Consider the following 24,608-nt stretch of genomic DNA (forward strand, 5'->3'; position numbering starts at 1 on the left):
CACTTGGTGACGTGTTTTGTTTTCCTCGCACCTGAGCGCAATCCCTCTTCCCCTAAACCCCTTCGTTGGCAACGGTGAATTTCACACGAGTGGGCTGACACTTTTATCGACGCACTATCATCAGTTGGCCGTTGCGCAGCGGCGAAAAGTAACGCCGTACCACGACTGCCGTCAGAAGGATAGGCCGATGTCTTCCTCACGCAAAAGTCTCCAGATTACAGCGGCGAGGAATAAATTCTAATAAAAAAAATAGTCCGAGAAGGGATGTGAAATTCCTTCTTTCCACGCTCTATCACTCTTCCTGTCGGATCCGGAGTCCTCTCCCGCCCCGCAAATCCCCGCCGTTATCTGCCCTCTGCCGCCGTCCATCTGTCATCCGCGTAGCCTTTCCCATTCGTGCAATCGGACATCCATTCTCCCCTTTTGTCACCCATATTCCTCCTCTAACCCCAGCCATCACCCCATCGCCGCTCCCTGTCCCTAACTTGAATTTTTGTCTTTTTCCCACCGAAGACGGATTCATTCAGATTGCAACCGAGAACATCTCGAGTTCAGTTCCTGCTGTATGTAGCGCAAGTAATGTGCGTGAAAGAGGTATTCCCTTAATTTATTTGGGCGTGCAATTACCCCCCTCCCTACCCCCTCTGAGGATGCTTTCGGAGCTATAATACCTCCGAGTTTCAAAACTCTCAGTCCATAGGCATTGACGTTTGGTGAACGTATGTAGAAGTACACCCTTATCCATCAAAAAATAAGTTTTCTTTGTATTTAATTACTAATTCATGCGTATTTGTATCTGCTTAACTTGAAAAAAAGTCCTCCCACGTATTTGTTTGAGAATCGTAGAGTAATCAGGGTGTTTTTGCAAGTCAGTTAACTGTTCTGGCTGTGAATTTCACTGTCTCGCGTCCAGAATGGCTTTTTTTGTGCAATATTTTCAATATAGTTTCTTCTGATTTTTCTTTTGTATTCTGATTTTTCTAGGAATCCGTCGAAATGACTCCAATATGTTTTACCAATATTCTCTCCAATCATGAAGGAGTCATATTTTAGATTTTTGACATCACAGCTTCTACTACAATTGAAGCTTTTCCGGTCCCTCCATGTATTAGACTTACTACCTTGATCAAAAGGTTCCCGGAATAACCACCGTGTGGCGCTCCCATCGTTCCGATTTGAGTTCTGTTTTTTTTGTTAAATTGGTACATCTGTTGTTGATATTCCCTTTAAATCTTAGTGTCATAACTTGACATTTGCAAAAGTTACGTAGCCAAGAGTACATCTATCTCTGTGTGTGTTGGCGATTTTTTACAATTGCAGAAAGGGATTTAAATTTGCAACAACGAACTTGTATTAAATTTTGCGTAAAAAACGGATTTAGTGGCGCACGGACGTTGGAAATGTTGGAAAAGTGTTTCGGCAACGATTCTCTAAAAAAAAACGGTCGTTTACCAGTGGCACGAGCGGTTCAGAAGTGGTCGTGAGTCAATCGAAGATGATGAACGCAGTGGCAGACCATCGACATCGAAAGTCGGTGAAAAAATTGATAAAGTAAAAGAAATGTTGGTCAATAACCGCAAATTAACCATCAGAGAAATAGCGGAGGACTTGAACATTGCCTATGGATCCGCCCAAGACATTGTGGTTAATGATTTGGGTTTCCGTCGTGTAGCAGCAAAGTTGGTGCCAAAAGACCTCAATTTCATGCAAAAAAGAGACCGTGTTGACGTCGCAAAAGACATGATTTGCGAGGCTGAATCCGATCCCACATTCATCAAAAGGATCATTACTGGAGACGAGACGTGGGTTTATGAGTACGACACGCAATCCAGACATCAGGCAAGTGAATGGCGTTCACCAAATGAGCCGAGACCAAAAAAACCACGTCGTTTTCAGTCAAAAAAGAAGGCAATGCTGACGGTTTTCATGGATTACAACGGTGTAGTGCATCATGAATTTTTGCCAGAAGGCCAGACAGTAAACAAAGAGTATTATTTGGGCGTTATGAGACGTTTGCATGAAGCAATTCGCCGAAAGAGACCAGAAATGTGGGCAGAAAACTCGTGGATTTTGCACCATGATAACGCACCGTCGCACAGTGCTATCATTATTCGTAATTTTTTGACGAAAAATGCAACAAATACCATCCAACAGCCACCGAATTCACCTGATTTGGCTCCCTGTGACTTCTTTCTGTTCAATCGAGTTAAAAAACCATTACGGGGAACGCGTTTTAGCAGCCGAGAGGAAGTAATGGAAAAATCGCAGGAAGCACTGATGGACATACCGAAAACCGAATATAAAAAATGTTTCGAGGATTGGATCAAGCGCTGGCATAAGTGTGTTGCAGTCGATGGGGATTACTTTGAAGGGGACAATATAGATTTAGATGAATAAACTTGTATTTTTAATTTTCTGAATAAATTCCGGGAAATTTTTGATCAAGGTAGTAGTTGCAATTGACCGTTGGAGCTTGTATCTCTACATGTATGCTGAGAGCTATGTATTTTCCTGAGAAGGAAATTCCCTAGTGAAGTTGTTTTGCGAAGTACTCATTCTCTACTGCGTTAGCTATTAATGAAAATATCTCGATTTATCCGTTCGAATTCGCAATCCTGTGTTTTAGGTCATAGGTTTAGAAAATTGCCAAATAGAACCTCGAGTGAAATAATCAATTTTCAGTAAACAAGAAGTGAGGTAAATCAAATGTAAAGGTTATTTAAATCTTCTATTTTGTATCTTAGGATTATTGTCCATTCAGAATCGTGATTTTTTTCTAAATATTTGATTCATAATCCCTAAGCTCTTGCAAGTATTCCACGTCGTTTCCCTCAACAACGCCATGAAACCAATGAAAATCTTGTATTCTTGTAATTCTTGTATTTTTAAACCAGCGAGAGTTGCAAATCTTTAGATTTGCTTATGTCTTGAATCAGTTATTTCATGTTTGCCTAGTTATGCCATATGGGCAATTTCAGTCAATCAACTTTTTTTGGATTTGCAAGACTTAACCTTTCTTCTAGTGCAATTTTTCATGTTATCATTGTATGTATTTCGATGCCACGATGAAGTATGTATCTTGCCCCGAGCACCTTGGGTGTATGAAGACTGTTCGCAGTATCTTTTGCAGGTGTGCCTAATTAAATAGGAAAGTGAAATGGGTGATGTCATAATGCCACATCTCTTACAATGTTTTTTGACAGTTTGAGACTAGGAAATGCCTTTCGGTGAGGTTGATATAACCGCACTCACAATTTCATATCCACTGTTCGATATGCTGATCCAAAATCTAGAGGAAGTGAAATGATCTCGCTGGCCAATCGTGTTTTTCAATGCGATCTTGATTATTAGATAAATACATTATAAATGGCATTCTCTTATTGCCGTTTCAAATAACATGCCGGTTTTTATTACGCTTGAGGAAATTCTAGGTCCCTCAAGGGACCTAGAATTCCCCAACTCACCAAGGGAGTGTTGGTGCATGTACCCCGGCATGCGCGCGCGCCTTTAACCGCGACAATCGGTAAAGCCTTGGACTCTCTCATCACTCCAAATTCATTTAGACAGTACTTTTCTATTTTCTATTGAAGTGGACATTTTAACAGTTCGCAGCGAGCAAAGTAGAAGAACCTAAGCTGTGCTGAACACTACCACAGCAGGATGCGTGCTGAATGTAGGGACGTTTAAACACCAAGATAGTGGCTCGAGCCCTGCCCATCACCACACTAGGCCGAAACGTACGTTACCTAAGTTATTTTCTTGACAGCCCTCGTACTTCGTGAACATCAGAACGAAATCGGGTAATGCTCTTATGCGTAACGTATGCGTTGCCGTCGAGAGGAAGGCAGTACGACGAAAAGCATGTTCGAGAAATAGCGACGAAGCTGTCTAGGAGGCACTACATATTTCTTAATAGTTAGATCGCACATTAAATGTATGTACTGCGTCTATTAGGGGCTCACCCAAAAAAAAACAATCACCCCGATTTGCAAGAAACTGCCCGTAGAATGGGATGGGACTCCTGGGAGACTCGATGGCTCGCCGCTCGGATTAAACTCTACTGCTTAGGTGTCATCGGTATCGGCTGCATGGTCCGTCGGATATTATTAAACAAATCCAAGAGCGCGCTCAGTGGCCGACCAAGTTCCCCTGAATCCCTCAGGGCGATGGGCCGTCGCCGGGAACTCACGAAACTCACCCTTCATCCCACCTCCCCGACCCACCCACCCCCCCGCCCACTCAAAATCCCACCCTCAACCCGGTGTGTCCCTCCCCCCCACTCGAATCATGGCAACCCATGCCACTCCCCGGCGTACATTTCCCCCGTGTAGTTTTCAAGGGATAGAGAGAGGAGGGAAGTTTAAGGGTTTCGGGGGGACGGAGGAGATGGCCGGGTGGTATTTTCGGGGAAGTGCTGCTCCCGTCTTCGTCCCATTTCCCCAACCGGAGAGGAGAGAGTGCGGCGGGAGAAAAGGGGTCGTCCTCCCCGAGAACTCCTCTCCGCTCCCGTCTCTTTCCCTTCCGGCGTTAAACTTTCCGCACACTTATTCTCCGGGGCGCGTGACTCGACTGCGGGCGAAATGTTTAGCGGCGGGGGCGCGCGGGTGGGGAGGGATTGCTGGGTGGAGGGAGGAAGGGAGGGAGGGTGTCGCCTCTTCCTTCCCTCTGGAACCCTCGCAAAGGTTTTGAGGCGGTGGTGACGACAGCGAGAGGGGGGAGTTTCCATCTCGTGTGTGTTTTTCCCGCAGTCCACGAGGCGCGCGTGTGCGAATCTCTCCTTGTTTCGGTCTCCCGGCGACGCATCCCTTTTCAATCGCGCCACCAAGTGGTGGAAGGAGGGAGGAGGAGGGGGAGGGGGGTTTTTGGGTTTCCTTTTTTTTCCTCCCTCCCCCCCCCCGCCCTCCAGTCCCTGCGAGGCCTTGGTTCGTGGGTGGGAGAGGGTCGTCTTTAAGATTTCCTTTCGTTTCTTTCCCTCGAGGGAATGCGGGAGAGGGATGTTTCGTATGAGGCGAGTGTTTTTTTGTCTTTATTTCTTTGAAATTTTCGAGAGCACGAGGCGGTTTTGGGGTGGAATATTTAGATATCACGACCGAACATCTGGGGAACTTTTTACTGTAGAAAACGTTCCGTATCGCAGTCAGCTGAATTCTTTAGTTCTTCGGTTGCTTCATCCTCTTTTTTTTCGTTTTACTTGAGAGGGCTTGACTGAATCCGTCCCTGCTCTGGGAGCTGTTCTCTTCTGACCTCGGTTTGATTATTTTCCTGCGTCAAGCGGACGAAATGAACTTGGCACGGGTTGGATTGGAGCCTACGTGCGTATATCCAATTGACTCAACGTATTGTTTACTAGTTAGTAACTTCTTTAAGATATAAAACGACCGCACATGACATGAAGCAAAGTTATCACCAACGAGAAACATGAACTACTGAAGCCAGATTATAATAATCGCCTAAATATAATGTATGTGCGTAAAATAAATGTATTTATAAAATAAACTGTGACTCCGCAGAATCATTTACGACCGTGAAATTTTGGGCAGCAAAATTTAAAAAATTTAAATTATGCTGCAGGTCCCTCTTTTTAGAACTTTCATGTAATTCATGTCGCGTTTATCTATATAAGTCGCCCATTTGCCGTTTTCGTTTCATTCATGGAGATGTAGTCATTAAACTTTCAAATGGACCGCGGTTTTAAATCTGTATTTGTGTCGGCACATTCAGTGCCTCGAGAAAACTGGTCGAATTAAATACGAAAATCGGTAAAGTGATGACAGCATAAGACGAGTATGGGACATTTAATGCGTTTTTCATAGAGAATGTTACGGTTTTATCGGTAATCTGGATCAGATTGCGGGGCGGGAGGGGGGGGGTTGGTGGTGTGTGGATTTTGTCGTGTGGTGGTTGTGGGGGGGGGGGTCATTTTTGACTCTCCCTCCCGTTTCCGTCCTGGTGTCAAAGTGGGCACGCCGCGCGATTATCCGAGGATCTCTGAACTTCCCTCTCTGGGGTTTAAAAATGCCGTCGGTGGGGGCGGGAGATTTATTTATTCCAGTTTGGCGAGTTGCTCTCGCGTCCTCACTCACCGCTAATTCCTTTACGTGTCGAATCTAAGAGGTGCCGCTCTGTGCGTGTTGTATGGATTTTTTCCGTGCAATCCTCGCGGTCGTAAATTGCATTCCTTGACTCTTAGCTATTTTCCTCCCTCCCGCCTTCCTCAGCAAAAGAGGAGCATTTATTTTCCCTCGCTAATGCTTGAAGTGAGCAGCGTCGGATGGGAGTCGCGTGTGGAAATATTTATTACTCGCCTCTGTGCACCTTCGTCGCTTTCGAATCGCCAGAGTATCGCGCGCCGGAATTTTTTTTCATCTTTTTCTGCCCTCACGGTTGCGTGAAAGATAAGTCAACCCGTCCCCCCCCACGCTTTCCCCCCTCCTCTCTCTCTTTCTCCCTCTCTCCACCCCGCTCTGTCTCCCACCTTCTCCGCCCCAATTTTCGCCACAATCCGCAGAAGTTGCTTGGAAGGCGCCCAAAGTCTAGGGTCGACTCTAGTAAAGTTTAATGATGGAACGGCGTCTGTTCCCCTGGTCTAGCTAATATCCCTGTGGTGACAGCGACCCATCTCTCTCCTTTTGAGAGACGCCCACGGAAAATTTCTGCTTGAATCGGTAACTGTTGGAAGTCGTGTCTCTGTAGTTGGAGACGAAAGAGCGTGGGCAAGGATCACGATCCTATTCATGGAGTTAGAAGGTTGTATTGCTCCCCCTATGATTTTTTCCGCTAGTTTATTTAAACTTTGATGTTTCAGCGCTTTGTCAAAGAATTTTCATCTGTATTCCTGTCTGTGTCGTAAGGCATTCACGACATTTTTTAAGTGGGGTACTCGTATGTTGATTTTTATTTGCTTAGTTGTATGACCTATTTCAGTTGTGCTCACACAGTTGATGGGTGAGAAATATGAATCTCATTTGGTATTTAATCAGAGGTTTACCTATTATTCGTGGCTACTAGGAGAAGCTTGCTCGAAAATGAGAAACGCTTTGAAGTGTTACCCACACAACTTTTCTTTGGAATTTGAAGTATTTTTAGAATTATTCACCAGAGAATAAATTTTAAATCTTCATGCCTATCATCAGTAATTGTTATCATTTTAAAGATATGACTTTTTTCTGCCTGGAATATGTACAATTTGTATGCAGCAGCGTCAACTTGTGGATAAAGTGAGGTGAGAAAATGTGCCACCTTTTGGCAAATTATGGCAAGTTTTGCACTTTTTTAACATTCCATGAACTGGGTTACATTTGGGCTGTGTTTTAACATCATACAATTTCTATTTAATTAGCTGTTTTGGTTGAGGTCGAAGAATTATCCCCAGGCTAGAAACCATCCCCAGGCTAGATAAATTGATAGATTTTAAACTATGGGTGCCATAACTACATAATACCAACGTTTTTATATGCGCCTCGAGCCAGCATGGTTGCCTCGGAAGTTTTCGTCCAATCATCTTCTCGTCGTATAATGTTTTGGTTTGGTTCGCCGTTGGAGTGATGACTTTTTAACTTGTAGAAATAAATCCTGAATGAATAAAGATAAGATGTACCTATGGGATTATATCGTTGCGGTGCATTATGACAGGGAGATTCTAGGCGTGTTTGGGTCGGAGAGGAGAATATTGGAAGAAACTTCAAGGAGGGAAGAGAGATGGATGCAGAGAATGGTGATAGGCGACGGGATGTTGAAGGGCAGGGTAGAACGGAAGGCAGGAGAAGTAGGACCCGGAACAAGATTGGGATGTTTGACGGAATGAAAAGAGGAAGGAAGTACGCGGATTTGAAGGGAAATGTATCGCTGTGCCTTTGTAAAGTCACTGTCCATTCAAAACCTACCTTATACGGTAGAATAGGAAAATACCACTGTTCGCCACGTTACGGTTTCGCAACGAGAATTTTGCGTTGCACCAAAATCATTCTCCATATCTTTGGAGGACATTTGAGGGACAAAAATCGATGTGAAAATCAAAACGAAAGTATTGGATTATTTTTCATGCGATAGCACTCCCATCCTAGTTACGCTGGATTTTCTTCCTGTGAACGATAAGTTCACTCTCTCTCTCTCCCAGTCATCGGGGTTAATTCCCCGGAATCAGTGGGATTAATTTTCCTCCTGCGGAGGAATTCTTCTCCCTGCTTCCTCACCGTCGACTCGATGTCAAATTGAACCAACCTCAATCTCTGCTCAAAGTAATCGTCGACATGATACAGTATTTCAAGAGCGCTTGCGCATGATAATTTCGCTGTAACTATTCCCTCTATTCTTCCTTGCATAAAATAGTGTGACAAAATGATGTGAATGAATGAATAAATTAATTTAATGTAAGACTGCCGAGGTGCGCACACCACATGTCGTATCAAAACGCAATGAAGCGAGAATACGACTACGTTGAATGTCATTATAGGGAAAATCGTTTTTCGATGGCAGGGTTTTTTTGTCCGTTTGTTTTTATGGCTTGTATAAAGAATATCCGAGATGCAGTTTGAGAGCCATGGTTCAAAAAGGGAAGTGATGTAACGAACGCCTGATTGAAAAAAATGATTGAAGTTATTCAGTCTGAGGGACATGCTACACTACAATCCCATTCCCTTTTCTTTCGTTGTGATTTCCCATTCTCTACCTGTCCATCCCATATCTCTTAATACCGCCGCTTTCTAAACCTTTCGCTGTAAGTGGTTGTCACCGAAATATCCCAAAAAAATGCGTCCTTTTATGTACATACACTATCGCGATTTTCATCCAAAGCAGCAGATTCTCAGTTTGCTGCCATAAATACCTTTGGCAAGTTTCATTACCTCAAAATATGTCCGATGGATGTATCGTATCATCGTTTTTCCTTGTTTAGAGAAAAACCTTTCACATTCCCTTGCTTATGTTGGAATTTTTTTGGAAGCTAAGTAAATCAAATGCAGTTTTAACACTACACACTATGGTCAGACGCTTTCTAATAAACCTTCCTTTTTGTCGGAAATATTAAATTCTGACTTGATGTTGAATTTATATCATTTGGCGTGCGTGTGAGGACGACTGAGATACCTCGTAGCCTATCGAGTTTGTGGTTTGAAATGCGGAATCCACCGTATGGATAACTTTTAGGAGTTCCGTATCGTCCCAGGAGAGAAAAGTCGAGGGTTGTTGTGTTCACTGGCTCGTGAAGACAGACAGAGAGGGAGAGAGGCGGGCGTTTTATTCCGTCTTGCCCGCCAAACTTTCGACATCACTTGCAAATGGGAATGATTTTTAACGTCGTTCCATTTCGCTTCGCTCTTGAGTTTCCCTCCCCAGTCAGTTTTTCCTCTCTTTCCTCTCTTCATCATAATTTGGGTTCGAACGAGCATAAAAAGAAGATGGCAATCCATTTCTAATAATCTTTCTCCCTCTCTTGCTGTATTCCGTTCCCCCAGAACGATGCGTGTATCCCCGAGCAACCTAACCCACTCCTCCCAATCGAATGCCACCCGCTCCGATAGATAAAAAAAGATGTCGGTTTGGAGTCTGTCCCTCTCTCTCTTTCTCTCGCAAACGTCTTCTCCCCTCGCCCTCTTCCCCCTTCATCCCGAAAGTAATTATCTCTTTTCCAAATGATGGGTGCCTCTGTATCGAAAAACTAATTACGTTCCGCATTAGCACCTAGGGAAAGTTGATCGTTCCTCCCCCTGGAAATGCTCTGAATCCGTAATCGAGGCGTGAACTTTGAATGAATGGCCCCATCGTCTGACGACTGAATATGTACGCACACATAATCCTTATTGCATAAACTTCCTGTGAGTTTTTTCTTTGATAACTAATGCAATCAAGACCCGTTCCAAGATTTAAATTATGAATTGCTGGTTAGTAAAGAAGGAAATTCGCTCGCAAATCTCGCTTAAGATTGGTCTACTTTGATACGGTCATGACCATATTTCTAATCTAGGAAATTAACATCGAAGCATGTGAAGGAAAGAGTTTTTTTACGGTCAGAGTTGATTTGATATTTCTTTTAACTTAATGAAATTGTTTTCTTCTTGTAAATGAACCACGTCGTGAATTTCTTCGAAAATTATTTTCCCTTCTCCCAACCCGCGCGGAAAAATATATTCTTTTATAAAAGCACAGACATTTTGGAGGGAGCGTCTTTGAAAGAAGAGATGTATGGTGAGGAGAGTGGTATGATTTACATTGAACAAACATATTTAACTGTAGACTGACATGAAATGTCGTTAAAATGTTTCTTTTCCACACATTTTCACACCCAGTGTTTTTCCATTAAGCCTATAGGAATAGGAAATCGAAATCACTTGCATTCACTTACTTTTTTTATTTTATTTATGCAAACTGAATTCATAACCCCTTTTTCATATAGTAATAGCGGAAAACCTTTATTTTAAATTAAAATAGAAAGCAATTTCATGTCGTTTTGCAAGATCATTGAAGTGTTTGTCCTTTCACGCCTTAATAGCTCAACCGTTTATACAGGAGAAGCTATCTGTCGTATCCCCCGAGGGTTCACGAAGTCAGTATGCACATGGCACATAACAATGGACTTACGTTTTTAATGTTTTCTGAAAACAATTCCCATAAACTAATGAATAGAAGCTGGTAAGGCACTTTAATTACGTCTTTAAAACTAAGTCCATTGCTCTGTAACATATGGGAATTAAGTCAATCAACGCCGATTTTAAATAAGGGGTCTCGGAAGTGGAAGCCGCATTAAGGGCAGGGATGTGGGGGATAGACACTCCACTCGACGTTCCTCATATCGCCCAGGGTGCCTCTCCTCACGAATAATCCATCATGCAGACGCAAATCCAATCACATGCTCTTTCCTACGCCTGATGAGTCAAGTAGGCAGTCACGTAATTATAGGATTGGGAGGGATATGCGTTTTGGCTCCTGATGGCAGATCCGCCCGACAAAAGCCCCATCCTCTCTCCGTCGCATGACGACTTCTTCGGCATCACTACGCCGATCAATCGCCGCCGATTGCCACAGATCAATAAGAATTTACCCATGGAGACGAAGGGAGAGCCCAATATTCACGCGCGATTCTTCTCAATGTCATTCGTCAAGCTGATTATCCAACGTATGTCACGATAAGTGTCACAAATAACAAATATTGAGCGATTGTGAATCTTATAAACCTTCGAATTGAATTCTTCTTCCGCAAATGACGTCGTCACCAGTGCCTGACTAAGAAATGAGAAATCGCCTATTTGCGTCACATTTTAATTAACTCGGTTCCTTACGTCCGAATGTTACAGTGCTAGAGGATTCTCTGACTTTAATATTCCATATAATTTTAATGCAAAACTTAATTGCATCCCGCCGCGGTGACGAATTTCATCCTGAGATTGGTTTTAACTTCGAAAACCTTGATTTTAATGTTCTTCTTTCTGCATTCAATCATGACCGCCAGGAAATAACAAGCAATTTGAGGTCTCTATAAATGTGTATGTCATATTCATTTGAGTTTTCATTAGCCTTTTCAGTTTCCTCAGTTGGAAGGCTGTTGTGAAAATTATAATGATGTATTTTAAGTTAAGCTAATTCTATCCGCAGGCCTATCGTAAGGAAAGGCTGTGGTCTCCTATCGTAAGTACCATTATTATATAATGTCTGATATTTCATGGCATGGAACTTTTAATTGAAGCAATGCACATATATATATATATATATATATTTATTTATTTATTTATTTATTTATTCTGATTTTAATAATTTGGTGATACTGCTGCTGAAATGTGCAAGAAAGTATTTTCTCCGGATTGAAATTTTGGATTGAGTACATTTAATAGGTTTCAAGAAATCTTCTGTCTCCATATTCGTGATTTCTTAAAGTAATTCTTATTTATAAATGTCATCATTTCCATATCTCATGCTGTTTTTGTATTTCCCATGTGTCTGTTTGCCATTCTTTCCCATCGTGTTCATTTTGCAATGTAAATATATTTAACAGAGAAGGGAAAGTCGGATTCGAAATTTGAGAGTTGAGTTCCTTGAACTAAACTTGTCTCTTATGGACGCGATATCACTTAGAAAGAAGTATGCTTGCGTTGCATAATGGAAGAGGATAGGCATGTTGAATGGATTGGAGGGAGGAAAGAAGTATGCGGAATTGAAGAGGGACTTAGGGCTGCAGTGCTCGATTTCAGGTTGTGTTTTTGGTCAGGAGATATTGTATAGACTGTGTCAATGCAAAACCTAGCTTAACTAGTAGAATACCAGATAATAAGTCATCATTCGAAGGATTTACCTCTAATAATCTTGCACAAAAATATTAATGAAATAAAAATTTAAATTATTTGCAAAGAAGAGTAAACTAAATTAGCATTCAATAGAGTGGACGAGAATGCTTATCCAGGTTAAGATAAGCACGGTAGATTTCGTTCTAGAAATGATTTTAAAAGTTTTTGTGTAAACTCCCCTTTTGAACAATATCTCATCAACTGTAAAAAACAAACATTTTTACGGTCCATTTATTCTCAATTTAAAATGGAATCTGAGAGCCAGAGAGTACATCAGCTTTACGGTCAAAGGGGTTACCTTCACGCGATAGGAATTTTGACGTGGCGACATTTCCCTAATTAATTCTGCTCCCACTCGGATTTAAGGCAAAACTCTAAAGGCTTAAAAAAGAGTTATTCATTGCTAAGGGCGGTCGCGGCCGGAAAAATCTGCCGTTTTTACTTTCATCTCGCTTCGGCTGGTTGTGTTTTCCTCGACAAATAACCCTTGCATCCAATCGATTCGAACCCCCATTCCTCCTCTCCCAATCCTTTGTTTCCATCCCCCTCTCCTCCCCTAAAACCCCAGTCTACCACCACCCCCCTCCCCTGAAATTTCACCTATCCACTGTTTCGCCATCAGCGCACCTCCCCCCTGCCGCGCGCCCTCTTTCCCATCTCCAACCCTCCCCCTCCCCTCCAGGCACCTGGAGCGCCTGGAGCACGATGCGGATCCACAGCCTCCAAAGACCCCCCCCCCTCGACATACCTCTTGAGGCGCTGCTTATCATCCTCCCTTTCTGCTTTCGATCCTTAAATGGCCTGATATCGTATGATACACGTCAAGTTTGTTGTCGCTGATGGAATTTAAATAAATCGATTCCTGCAAGTGTGTCAAATCTGGGCGAAGCGATTGTAAGAGGGTAGGCTGAAAACTAATGCACACATGCTTATAGATCACAAACAAAATGACCTTCAGAAGCACTCCTGGTGGCATGTGGAACTCCCTCAAAACGCACGCGCAGAACACTTAGAACCAGAACAATTCTCCATACTTCCGCTTCTTAAAATACACTGGGTGAATGTAACGACCTCTAACCTGCGTATGCGTGTTGAGGGGGAATGTTACTTCCACATGCCACCAGGAGTGCTTCTGAAGGTAATTTTGTTGGTGGTCTACAACCATGTGTGCATTAGCTTTCAGCCTACCCTCGTATTTTTCCCACTTCGACCTATTTTGGCAGCTTATTTCAATCCGGTGTTCTCTTTCAGAAAGTCTTTAAAGAAAGAATTTTTTATGTTTGCATATTCTTAAATACTGTTGAAGTACACGTTACTAAACGCTGCTTTACTTCCAAGCCCTACTTTTAAAGTTACACCAAATGCCCGAAAACCATGCATGACCTGCATGGTTTTAGGGCATTTTAGGGTGCATTCCATGCATGCAAAACCATGCGTTTCCTTCCGTCCTACTTTCCTTCAATCCGTCCAACTTGCCTAATCCTTTCGTCCCTTTACCTTCCTTAACCGATGTTCTCATTGACATTCAATAACCGTGCATTAGCGTTTCCTATCTAATGAATTTCTTCCAGCGACCTTTCTCTTCTCCTACGATGCTTAGCACTTCGTTTGTTTTCCTTTCCGTTAATTTTATTTTTTCATTCTTCTCCGGAAGTACGCCTCCAATTTACGCGTCTTGCCTCGGCAGCCAATCTCCGGAGAAGCGTTTAGCAAAGAGATTGAATCTGATGACAGGGATCTAAAATGAAGATACATAACAATAGTGAAAGCTTTGATAAGGAGCGTAGTTTTTTTGACTTCGAGACTTGATCATTGGGGCAAGAGAATAAGCGTAAATTAGACATTATTTTTACTATTGCTAATCTACCGGCTAAGATTGGATGGACGCAAGATACGAAACGATGCGGCGATAATTCCCTTCTCTCTCTTAACGAAACTTAACCTGGCATCCAACATTACAGTAAGCTCCTCTTCATCTCTATGTACTTCCTTCCTCCCTTCATTCCGGCCAACATCCCTGTCCTATCCCTACCCTTCCTCGTTTGCCTAACACTATCTTATTCTTCATCACCCCACTGCCGATCAATATGCTGTGCATCCATCTTTCCTGTTTCCTTATAATTTGTCCCAACAATCCCATCTCCTCTCCCACCATACCGAGCACTTCCTCATTTGTTTTCCTATCTGTCCACTTCACCTTCCCCATCCATTTCCACGTCCAATTTTTAAAAGCCTCTAATATACGGCTATCATCTGCAATAGCCATGTTTTCGCGCCAAACCTAGCCACGAAATTTGAGATATAAGTATGGAGCAGACTAGGAAAAATGAGAAAGGAAAACAAATGAAGAAGTTCTAAGCTTGATAGATGAGTAGAGAAGGTTATTGAAAGAAATTCAAAGAAGGCAGTGGACATGGATTCAGGGCATATTGAGTGTCAATGGAATTTTGAACACCGTGAAGGAGACCAGAATATTCGCTAAGCGAGGTAGGGTGAGAAAAATGTGAGAAATGTTAGATAGAATGGAAGGGGATGGAAAGGATGTGGAGTTAAAATAATTTGTGATAATGCCTGGTGCTCGGGAATTTAGTTTGATGTTAGGCAAAACTTAGAAGTGAAATAGTGTTTACGTAGTCCATCGAACACAAACAAAGACCGGTAGAATACTTTTAATGCTAGATCTTGGAAAACTACAAATGAATGTATTTAACTTAAGATATGTATTATAAGCGTCTTTATTCGGGCGAAATTGAGACTACAAGTTCCCTTCTCCCAAGGGTTATTTCGCCAAGTACAGAACGGTAATAATAATAGTAGGAAATATAAAGCGATATAAGTGAAAAAAGGAATGATCAAGTGCATGTATATAATGAAAGAAATAAGCACGCTACGTAAAATTGTGGGTAAAACCTGTTACATGAAATACATGTACAGTACAGTACATGTAGATACATACAGACGGCTCAGGGAGTGGAACTGCTTTCCTTACCCGCCCCCCTCCATGCTTTCTGGTGTGGATCTTACTCGCCGTATTTGTGCGAAATGACCGCTATCCTTACTTATCAAACTATCGTTCAGGTGGATTGCTTGGTTAATTTTTAAGCGAGAATCGCCCATTAATGTCTCATGGAAAGGGGTGCGCGTGTCTTCGACCTCGGACGTCCCGCTTCTCTTGGCCGTGCTCTTCTAGTCGTCTCCCCATTTTCAGTGTGTGTGTGTGTGGAGGCCCATCTCGAAGCGAACCCTTCGCCCTGGGACGCTCCACTTCCCCCGACTCGTTGCCGGCGGCTCCTTCGCCCCTCTGGCGCGAGAGGTCCCGATGGCTCTCGCTAATGGCCGCGGGGGAGAATGAGGGGGGATCACGCATGCCTGCCGGGCTTTTCCCCCCCTACTCCTGCTCTCTCGCCCCCCCCTTACCCCCCGGGCGCCTTCCGTGCAGGGAGTGAGAACCCAACGTCCCTCTCTCTCTCTCTCTCGACGCCCCCGCCCGCGAAATTTGCACCCCGGATTTATGCCCGCATTCCTCTCTTCGAGAATTATATTTCCGATGGCGGGGGGCGGGAGGGGGCGGGAAACGGGTGGACAGGTTGTTGCCGCTTCGGTCGTTGTTTCGGAATTTATCGCGCCGTGCCTAAGTGTTTCCTGGCTGCAGACACACGTGCCGGCCGAGCCGAGCTCAATAGAGAGGAGTCAAAAGGTAATTGAGACACATATGGACGGTGTGTGTGTGTGTATATATATATATATATATATATATATATATATATATATATATATATATATATATTCACACACACGTGAACCGGAACGACGTGCGCAGTTTCGACTTTATAATGGGCCCGCGTTTTGCCATCTTGAAGAATGCGCACTCAAGCTAATTGAAGCAGTACTTTAGGGGAAGCGAGGGTGGAGAATAATATGAGGGCTGTGAGCTTTTTTAATCTTGCCGTAAAAGTCGACTCATGTGCGATGTTCAACGCGGTGTTACTTGGCAGTAACACCGATCTGTGATAGCGCGTGCTTTTAAAAAGCCTTTTTTCCTTTTCAATCATTCCCGCGTATCTTTTAATCCTTTAAGTTTCTTGAATCACGTTCATTATTTGTATTCCTGTAATCATTATGCGCGCATGTAAAGAGAATGAACTCGAACGACTTGTAAATGAGCTTCCCGTACCAATGACGACGCAGTTAATTTAAAATATTTGTGCTGAGAATTCTTTGATGGCGTTCTCTGCCAATGGGGAAGGATTTGCCTCCACAGAGTAATCGACTTCTCGCGATTGAAGCTTCGCGTACAACACCCCGCGCAATTGTTCCGTGGGAGTACAAAGGCTTAGTTTCTCTTGTTCTGTCCTGCCGGTGGTTTTTCGTTATTCAAAAGGAATAATCTCCCTTGCGTTTTTGATTCGGAGAAATATTGCGAGATAAAGCGCAGGGAAAACACACCACGCTCCGGGCCATTCTTCTTTTGATGTCCGATTCCCTTTCGAGAATGGAAACTTGCATGCTTAAAGGGAGTTTTGGCGGAACAAAAAGCGCACTTGAAAAATCTCGCGGTTCCGACGAGATCTGTTGTCTGAGAGCCCGGAGTAAAAGGAGAGAATTAAAGCATGCATCGATTCCGCATTCGCGCAGCATCCACGCACGTCCGATTTAGGTCATCGCCGGATTTCGCTGCTCAGTGTCTCCGTGAGAAGTAAAAGCGGCGGTGGTTGAGAAGGGCCGTTATGGCATCCCATTATGATTATATTCCAATGTTTCAGGCTTCACTTCGTGGAAGTATTTCATATCCATATTAAAAGGACTTGGTACTTTTCCACAGATTTTTATTACAAGGTACAACGCGTTTCACCGACTAGCGGCATCATCAGGTACAAATATACTTAACAACAGTGCGAGAATATATACGCTCAGGACAGAGGGCGGGGAGGGGGGAAGGAGGGCCTGAGAGGGGAAGGGGCGGTCGGGTGCGTTAAGGGGTTGGTTTGACAGATTCCTGGCTAGTTTCTCAGAAAGGAGTGGGGAGGGGGACGGGAACAATTGCTCGTTACAAAGTGTCCAGTTGGGGTTTGTTTGCTAGGTGCCCTCGTATCTCCATTTGCTCGAGAGCGTCCATTTTTAATCCTTTGGGGAGAATATGTAATATTTCTGGGACAAAGCCACTGCTGTGGTCGAATTCTAGTAGGTGCTTAGCAAAGAGAGAGTTGGTATTCTTATTTTTGTGACACATTGCGTGTTCCTTGGCTCGTAGCTTGACATTCCTCTCTGTCTGACCGACATAAACGGTGTTGCAAATCTCGCATTTCGGTTTATAAATACCTGATTTAAGAAGGTTATCCGCAAGTCGGTGAAACACGTTATACCTTATAATAAAAATCTGTGGAAAAGTACCAACTCCTTTTAATATGGATCCTATTATGATATTTTCTACGATATTATGGCGCTCCTGGTTCATTGTTTGTTAGAGAATAATACGATTACTGATGGGTTTTTAGCGATATCCGTGTAAATCGGAAGCCCTTTCGCAAAAATCCAGTCTCCAGTCACATCCGTTACCAATCACTCTCTCTGCCACACGATTGCTTACAATATCAGGTGGCGATACTTAAATGTTTCAATGGTTAAATGAAGTAATTTTGGGCCCTTGTATCTGAGCCGTTGCTTTTAATCACAGTATTAGATAATAAGTACTCCTAATTCGTAACAGTTGATTCGAATGTGCGTGTGAAATTTGTGCAAGCAGTCGAGTATAATTTATAGCTTCGTTAGACAGCTATAAACTATCGGAAGGTGGGGATGGATTCAACTAATAATCTGCGGGATTCGATGTTCACAAATAATACCGCGTAAGTTATTCTGAGTTTGGAATTTATTGAGCCATGGCTCTCATTTCTGTGAAATGAGAAGGAAGAACATCAGCGAAGAGTATATTTGGACCCATTCCAGCCGCGTGTACTGGGGAGGTTGGTGAGGGTCGTGACCCACACCCCGCTAAGATTTACAAGCACTGAGGAAACGGGCATATATGTACTTTCTTTTACAATTTCCCCTTCCCTCCATTTCTAGTAGTGACGTCCCTCCCCCTGTACTGCTCCTGAGAATGGCGAAGCGACAGGGTTAAAAAATGAAAAATGAACGAGTTACACAGTTTATTTGATATTCCACCATCTGAGGTAGGTTTTGAATATTCACAGCTTATGAAATTTCTCCCAACCAAAAACACAACCTGAAATCGGGCACTGCAGTAAGCCCCTCTTCGTCTCCGAATACTTCCATCCTCCCTTCATTCCGTCCAATATCCCTATCACATTCCTGCCCCATCCTCGTTTGCCTAACATCCTCCCCTACCCATCGCAGTCTAAAACATTCCATCTCCAATTAGAATGATTTATCCATCTCTCTTGCATCCTTTTAATTTCTCCCAACAAACTCCTTTCCTCCCCCACCATGCGCAGCATATCATGGCGTGCCCTCCTTTCTTTCCACTTCACCTTCTCCATCCTTCTTCACAGCCACATTTCAAATGCCTCCCGTCTACGCCCATCATCCTGCTTCAATGACCGTATTTCCACGTCATGCAAAACCTCCCTCCATATCAAATAGTTAACGAGCCTTTTCTTAACGTCCCCACTCAACGTCCCTGTCATCAGTTCCTTCCTTCTTGTGAAAGCTTCCACTTACCGGCAAAATATTTTAATTCGGGTTGGGTGGCAATAATTATTCTCGAGCGAGTTGTAAAACACATATTCGAGTGCATGGCTACTGCTGTTTTTCTTCTCAAGTCATCTGCAAATATCCCAAGCTCTCCATAATATACACCTCAACATTTAGCCTACTTCCGGCGAGAGTACTTTTATGTCTACGAGTCTGGGAAGGTCCACATAAAAAAGTAAAAATTTGTTTGAAAATAAGTTTTTTCGAAGCCCTTGATTTTTGGAGCGCTTCTAGGTTTCTACATGAGGTGTACCGGTGCATTCCCGCGGATTCTAAAACGCTGGAGAATTGCCCACGGATGCCTTTTGCCAAGCTCCAATCAGAAGAAGGATCCAACGTTGGCGCCCCCTTGCCAATCAGAGTTTGCAGTGCCCTTGCCAAGCACTCATCAATAAGGTCTTTAGCGCCTGAGGTTGACTGGAAATCAATGCCTGCCGCTTTAGAAGCTCATTCGACGGTATTCTGACGTTGACGTGTTAAGCATCGGAATTGAATTTGAGAATTCAATCCCTTTTTCTAGCCTGAAGTCTTTCCAATGGGATATATTTTTCCAATTCGAAAACTGATGCCAATGATTGAAGCTTTTTATCAGGTTCGGAATAGGTCTTAAAATTTGCAATCCTGTCGTGATTTTTGAATTATTTTTCCAACACTTTCCCTTTCACCGTAAAGTGCGGTGACTGAATGACATCCCTCGAAAAACTGTGTGCGAAATGATTACGTTATCATGTTCTCCATCAAAAAGATCGGCCAGGTTATTGAAAAATTGATGAGATAAGCATATCACGATTATTGAAGGAACCGGAATGAGAAATGATTCAACCAATTTAATTCAAATTTGAGAAAAAGTCTAAATTGGGATTTTGGTAAACTGCTGCCTCCTCAATGTTACTTGTGAAATCAATGAGCGAATTATCGCCCCCCCCCCCCCACAACGTGATATCTTATAGTCCTTTTTTATACTCCTTAAAAACATCGACCCGGCGCGAATTATCGCACCCCCCCCACAACGTGATATCTTATACTCCTTTTTTATACTCCTTGAAAACATCGACCCCAACAAATCTCCGGGACCTGATGAGATACCGGCTCGCATGTATAAATAACTGTCGTCTGAAATTGCCCCTTATCTAAATATAATATTTAAGAAATCATTAGCGGAAGAAAACGTGCCAAGCGGCTGGAAGATAGCTTCTGTGACACCAATATTTAAAAATGGAGACCGGGAGGACCCCAGTAATTATAGGCCAATATCGCTCACCTCCATCTCCTGTAAGATTCTTGAGCACATCATTTTTAGTTTCATAATGAGGTACCTCGATAGCCAAGATTTATTGATTAATAACCAACACGGGTTCCGTAAAGGTAGATTCTGCGAAACTCAACTCGCACTCTTTGTTCATGATTTAATGCATTCCGGTGAAAGTAATATTCCAGTTGATGCAATATTTCTAGATTTTAAAAAATCTTTTGATAAAGTACCTCATTGCAAGTTACTCGCGAAGTTGTAAACTTATGGAATACACGGCAGTATTATATGCTGGATTAGACAATTTTTAAAAAATCGTGTTCAAACAGTCGTCCTGGACGGTGTGTCATCCGATACTGTCAAGGTCACGTCGGGTGTACCACAGGGAAGTGTCATAGGCCCCCTCTTGTTTCTTATTTACATAAATGACCTTAGTACCGTGGTTAATAGCTGGCTCCGTCTTTTTGCTGACGATGCGGTGATTTATGGGGACATTCGAAGTCGCGAAGACAGAGTCACGTTAGCTAATGACCTAAATGCAATCCAGACTTGGTGCGATACATGGCAATTGGAATTAAATTTGAAAAAATGCGTAGTGATACATTTTTGGGAAAAGAGTAACACCCCCCCATTTGGTTACAAAGTGAAACAAACAGAAATCGCGAGGGTAGATTCCTTTAAATACTTGGGTGTAACAATTACTCACGATCTGTCCTGGGGAAAGCACATACGGGAAATATGCGGTCGTGCTAATAAAAAATTGGGATTTGTAAAAAGAGTGCTGGGTAAATGTGACGAAAAAGTGAAGGAACGATGTTTTCTTGTCCTAGTCAGGCCCCACCTAGAGTATGCTGCCAGTATATGGGATCCTCAAGAGATAAATTTGATTTCGGAATTAGATCGAGTTCAGCGGAGGGGGGCTGGATTTGTCAAAAATTGTTATGACCAACGCAGTAGCGTAACTACTTTGATAGAAAATTTAGGCTGGGATTCCCTTACACAGCGGCGTTTACAATATGGATTAAACTTATTAAAACATTTAAAGATGGGTCCTTTTCCGATGACATCAAGAACATAATACGAACCCCAACGTATTACGGGCGGAGGGATCACGAATATAAGATTAGAGAGATAGACTGCAAGACTGACAGGTTTAAATGGTCATTTTTTCCGAGAACAATAAGAGACCAAAATGCTTGTAATCAAAACCCCTCAGGAGTCGGCTCGACATAATAAGTATTAACCTACAAGGTGGCGACTGCGCATGGTTATACTAGTATTTTAACCTCCTCATCCCTTACCCTTTCCTCATGGTGCTGCACCCCCTGCCACACACCTTTTTGGTGGCTCGCAGGGTATTGATGTAGATGTAGATATGGGCAGGTCGGACCCCCCAGGTCAAATATAATAAATACGGTAGCATTCCGTTCTATTAGACTCAAATGCTAGTTCTCTCCTCGCTCAAATCATGATCACAACTAAACCAAATTTATCAAAACCAAATAAATTAGGCATGTGCTATGCCTTTCAGGAAACCTTCACAACTCTCAGCAATTGAATGATTCAAGTTCGGTGTCCTAACACCCCCTGCCACACGCACACGTCTCTGTGTTCCACGTTGGTCGTAGTTAGGCAACTAACCTGTCACGAGAGCTGGCATATTTTATTCCCTGGGGAATATTTTTGTTGAAGTCTGTATTTGGCAAGCCCATACCTGCACCGGTCAGAGTATCATTACAAATTTCAGCCAAATGAGGGTGATTTTTTCTCCATGTGGTGGTTTTTCCACTCTTTCGACATGCCTATTTTGAAAGCTAATCTTAAACAACAATTAATAGTAAATTTTAGGTAATCTTCATCTCGTTCCAAACCCTATGACACTTGGTAAGAAATTCGTAAATTCAGGAGAAGAGGGCTGGTGTCTTTCTCTGTGTCGCTTGTAGTTTGCCAGTTACGATTTGATGCCTACCCGAAAATTCGCAGCGCTTTGGTTTAGCTAGGCGTGTTCAGAGGCATAACCAGGGGCCCTGTGGAAAGAGGCGCAATCAGGTTTATCTACCTTAGCCTGATTTAGCAGTGGAAGTGTACCGTTCAAGGTAGGTTTTGGTTGGACTCGCAAACTAATCACCCATGCATCTCCACCCCAGACATAACAGGGTGCAAAGCAACACCGAACATTTTCTCACTTCACTTTTTCACATGAATGAGTTGTGATTGGTTTCCAAATTACCGGTAAAAAATTCAACGATAAAGTTATGGGACATTCGAAACTTCTTGCAGAACCTTGAAGGATAAATTTTAATGGTAGCTTTCTCTGGTTTTTGTTGCTATCTTCTCCTATTGTTTTCTTTAAAAAAACTGCTACCAATTAGAACTCAGTATTTTCATTAGATTGTTATTTATGGCAATGGTAGAAAATTGTAAGATACAGTGACAGGTGTTTTTTTATTTATACTGTTACTGTATATTGGTCATGCCTTCATTTCGATGCGTCATTTACTTTTGGCCTGTTGTACCTGTGTTGTTTTGGCAACTTAACAGGATCTGTAGCGCTGGGCATCTAAATGTGAGAGTTATAAAGACGTTATAAAGACGAAGTAGAAGTTATAAAGACGTCCACTCGTACGAGTGGACGTCTTTATAACTTCTACCGGTTGCAGTTCAGTGCGCTGTGAAAATATCCCCAAAAGGTAGCGGTGACTTCCACATAAAATAGTCATTTTGAAATTGGTTATGGATTCCGATAGTCGCCAGCTGCCGAAAAACTTGTAGTTACTATATTTGACATGTGTATTGAATTTCCTCTTCATCAATGCAATGCTTTTATCTGTCAGGTCAATTTCCTACAAGTGATCGGGGAAGCAGAAGTTCTCCACCTCTGCCTCCAACGTCCCCTTACACACTCTTCCGTCGCTTGACATTTATATCTTCCCCGCATTTCGGATGCCGCTCTTCGTTTATTCCCCCATCAAGTCTTGCGCTCATCCGTTCGCATCCTTTCCGCCCATCTCACTTGCTAAAACCTATTCCTGTTTTGAGTCTCATCATTTTTCATGCACGCAGAAGTGAGATTCACTGAACAAATAATGACAGGCGTCAAAAGAGGAGAGATATCTAGGCATGAGGTTGGCCGATAGAGGGATCGAGTGGACATCGACGTCAAACGAATATTGGGACTTTTAGGTTAGATGATGTGTGACCTCAGCGGCAGTGTTTTCGACCAATTTAAGTGATACCATAGCATGCCATGCATATATATGTATATGCCATATACGGACAGACTCTCGATGCCTGCGTGCGTGGAAAATATTTTTATCCAACCTTTCCTCTCTGCCCCGTGTGAGTCACCAATTATTCACCCGTCCCCTTCTCCACTCCCTGCAGGTAGAAAGCTTGTTCCGCTGTCGCAGTTGTTCTCTTAACATCCTTGCCTCTGTGTGTGCGTCCACTCGGGAGTGCTTTTGGGGCGTGACAGAAATTCAAATGGAACGCGGCGCGCACTCGTGTACATGGGCTAATCGGATGTGTGGGACGGAGAGTACCTGTTATTATATTAATTCAAATTGTTGAATTGCTCCTGTTTGGTCTCTGACGTTTGTTTGTCCTACTACAGAGTTTGTTGTCCTACCTACCTACAGAGACAACCGAACGCATTTCAATGCTCGGAAATTCTGAGGTTCACTCTCATCGCGCCCCACCCTGATAGGAAGGGAGTTTTCCGTCGTCCAATCCTTGTGATATCCAATTTTTTGCAGTTTGCATTTGCCCGTGTCATTCTTTGCGTATGCTTTATACTCTATTTCTTTACCCACTCCTAAATATTTTGTAAATCCATCGCATTTTCTTAATAGGATACATTAATTGTGAATTCGAAACTCAAAACTTTTTGTTTCTTTCCTGTAATCATGAGTGTCTTCATCGTCATCTTGATGTCTGTCCCAATAGTCCCTGTTGTCGTTAAACTGCTATGTAATAAGTATTTGCCCTGTCGGAGGAAGAAATAAACGACTTTCGTGTATTGTTGAAACAATCCTCCTCGTTTGAATATCCTTTCGATGTGTATTTTCTATTTTGTTTGACGGATGATGTGAAAAAAGCTAGCATTTTCTTAAAACCGTGGTATCGTTCTCAAGATGGTTAATCTATATTGTAGAGAACAAGTTTTTTTATGGACCCGACGACTAAGTTCTGCTACACTTTAGAGCCTCAACCTACCGTCTAATTCCTCCTAAGCCCTACCTAATTCCGTGAGACCGCTCATTGGAACACAGTAAACAATTGTTCAAATCCACATACTTTCTACCTTCCTTCGCTCCGTCCAATATGCCCAGTCTTTTCCTCCCTCTCACTTCCTCACTCAGTATTCTCCTCTC

General features: G+C 42.9%; 1 protein-coding gene across 1 annotated transcript in view; it reads left to right on the forward strand.

Annotated features, from left to right (window-relative positions):
* sfl (N-deacetylase and N-sulfotransferase sfl) overlaps positions 1-24,608 on the forward strand; it is a 622,535-nt gene that overhangs the window by 571,368 nt on the left and 26,559 nt on the right. The window contains exon 5 of the mRNA XM_071584433.1: positions 11,587-11,619. Within this exon, the coding sequence (XP_071440534.1) occupies positions 11,587-11,619 (33 nt within the window). The remainder of the gene's footprint in view (positions 1-11,586; positions 11,620-24,608) is intronic.

Source organism: Hetaerina americana, unplaced genomic scaffold (genome assembly GCF_022747635.1).
Source record: "Hetaerina americana unplaced genomic scaffold, ioHetAmer1.1.p SCAF_19, whole genome shotgun sequence".
In the NCBI taxonomy this organism is placed as follows: domain Eukaryota; kingdom Metazoa; phylum Arthropoda; class Insecta; order Odonata; family Calopterygidae; genus Hetaerina; species Hetaerina americana.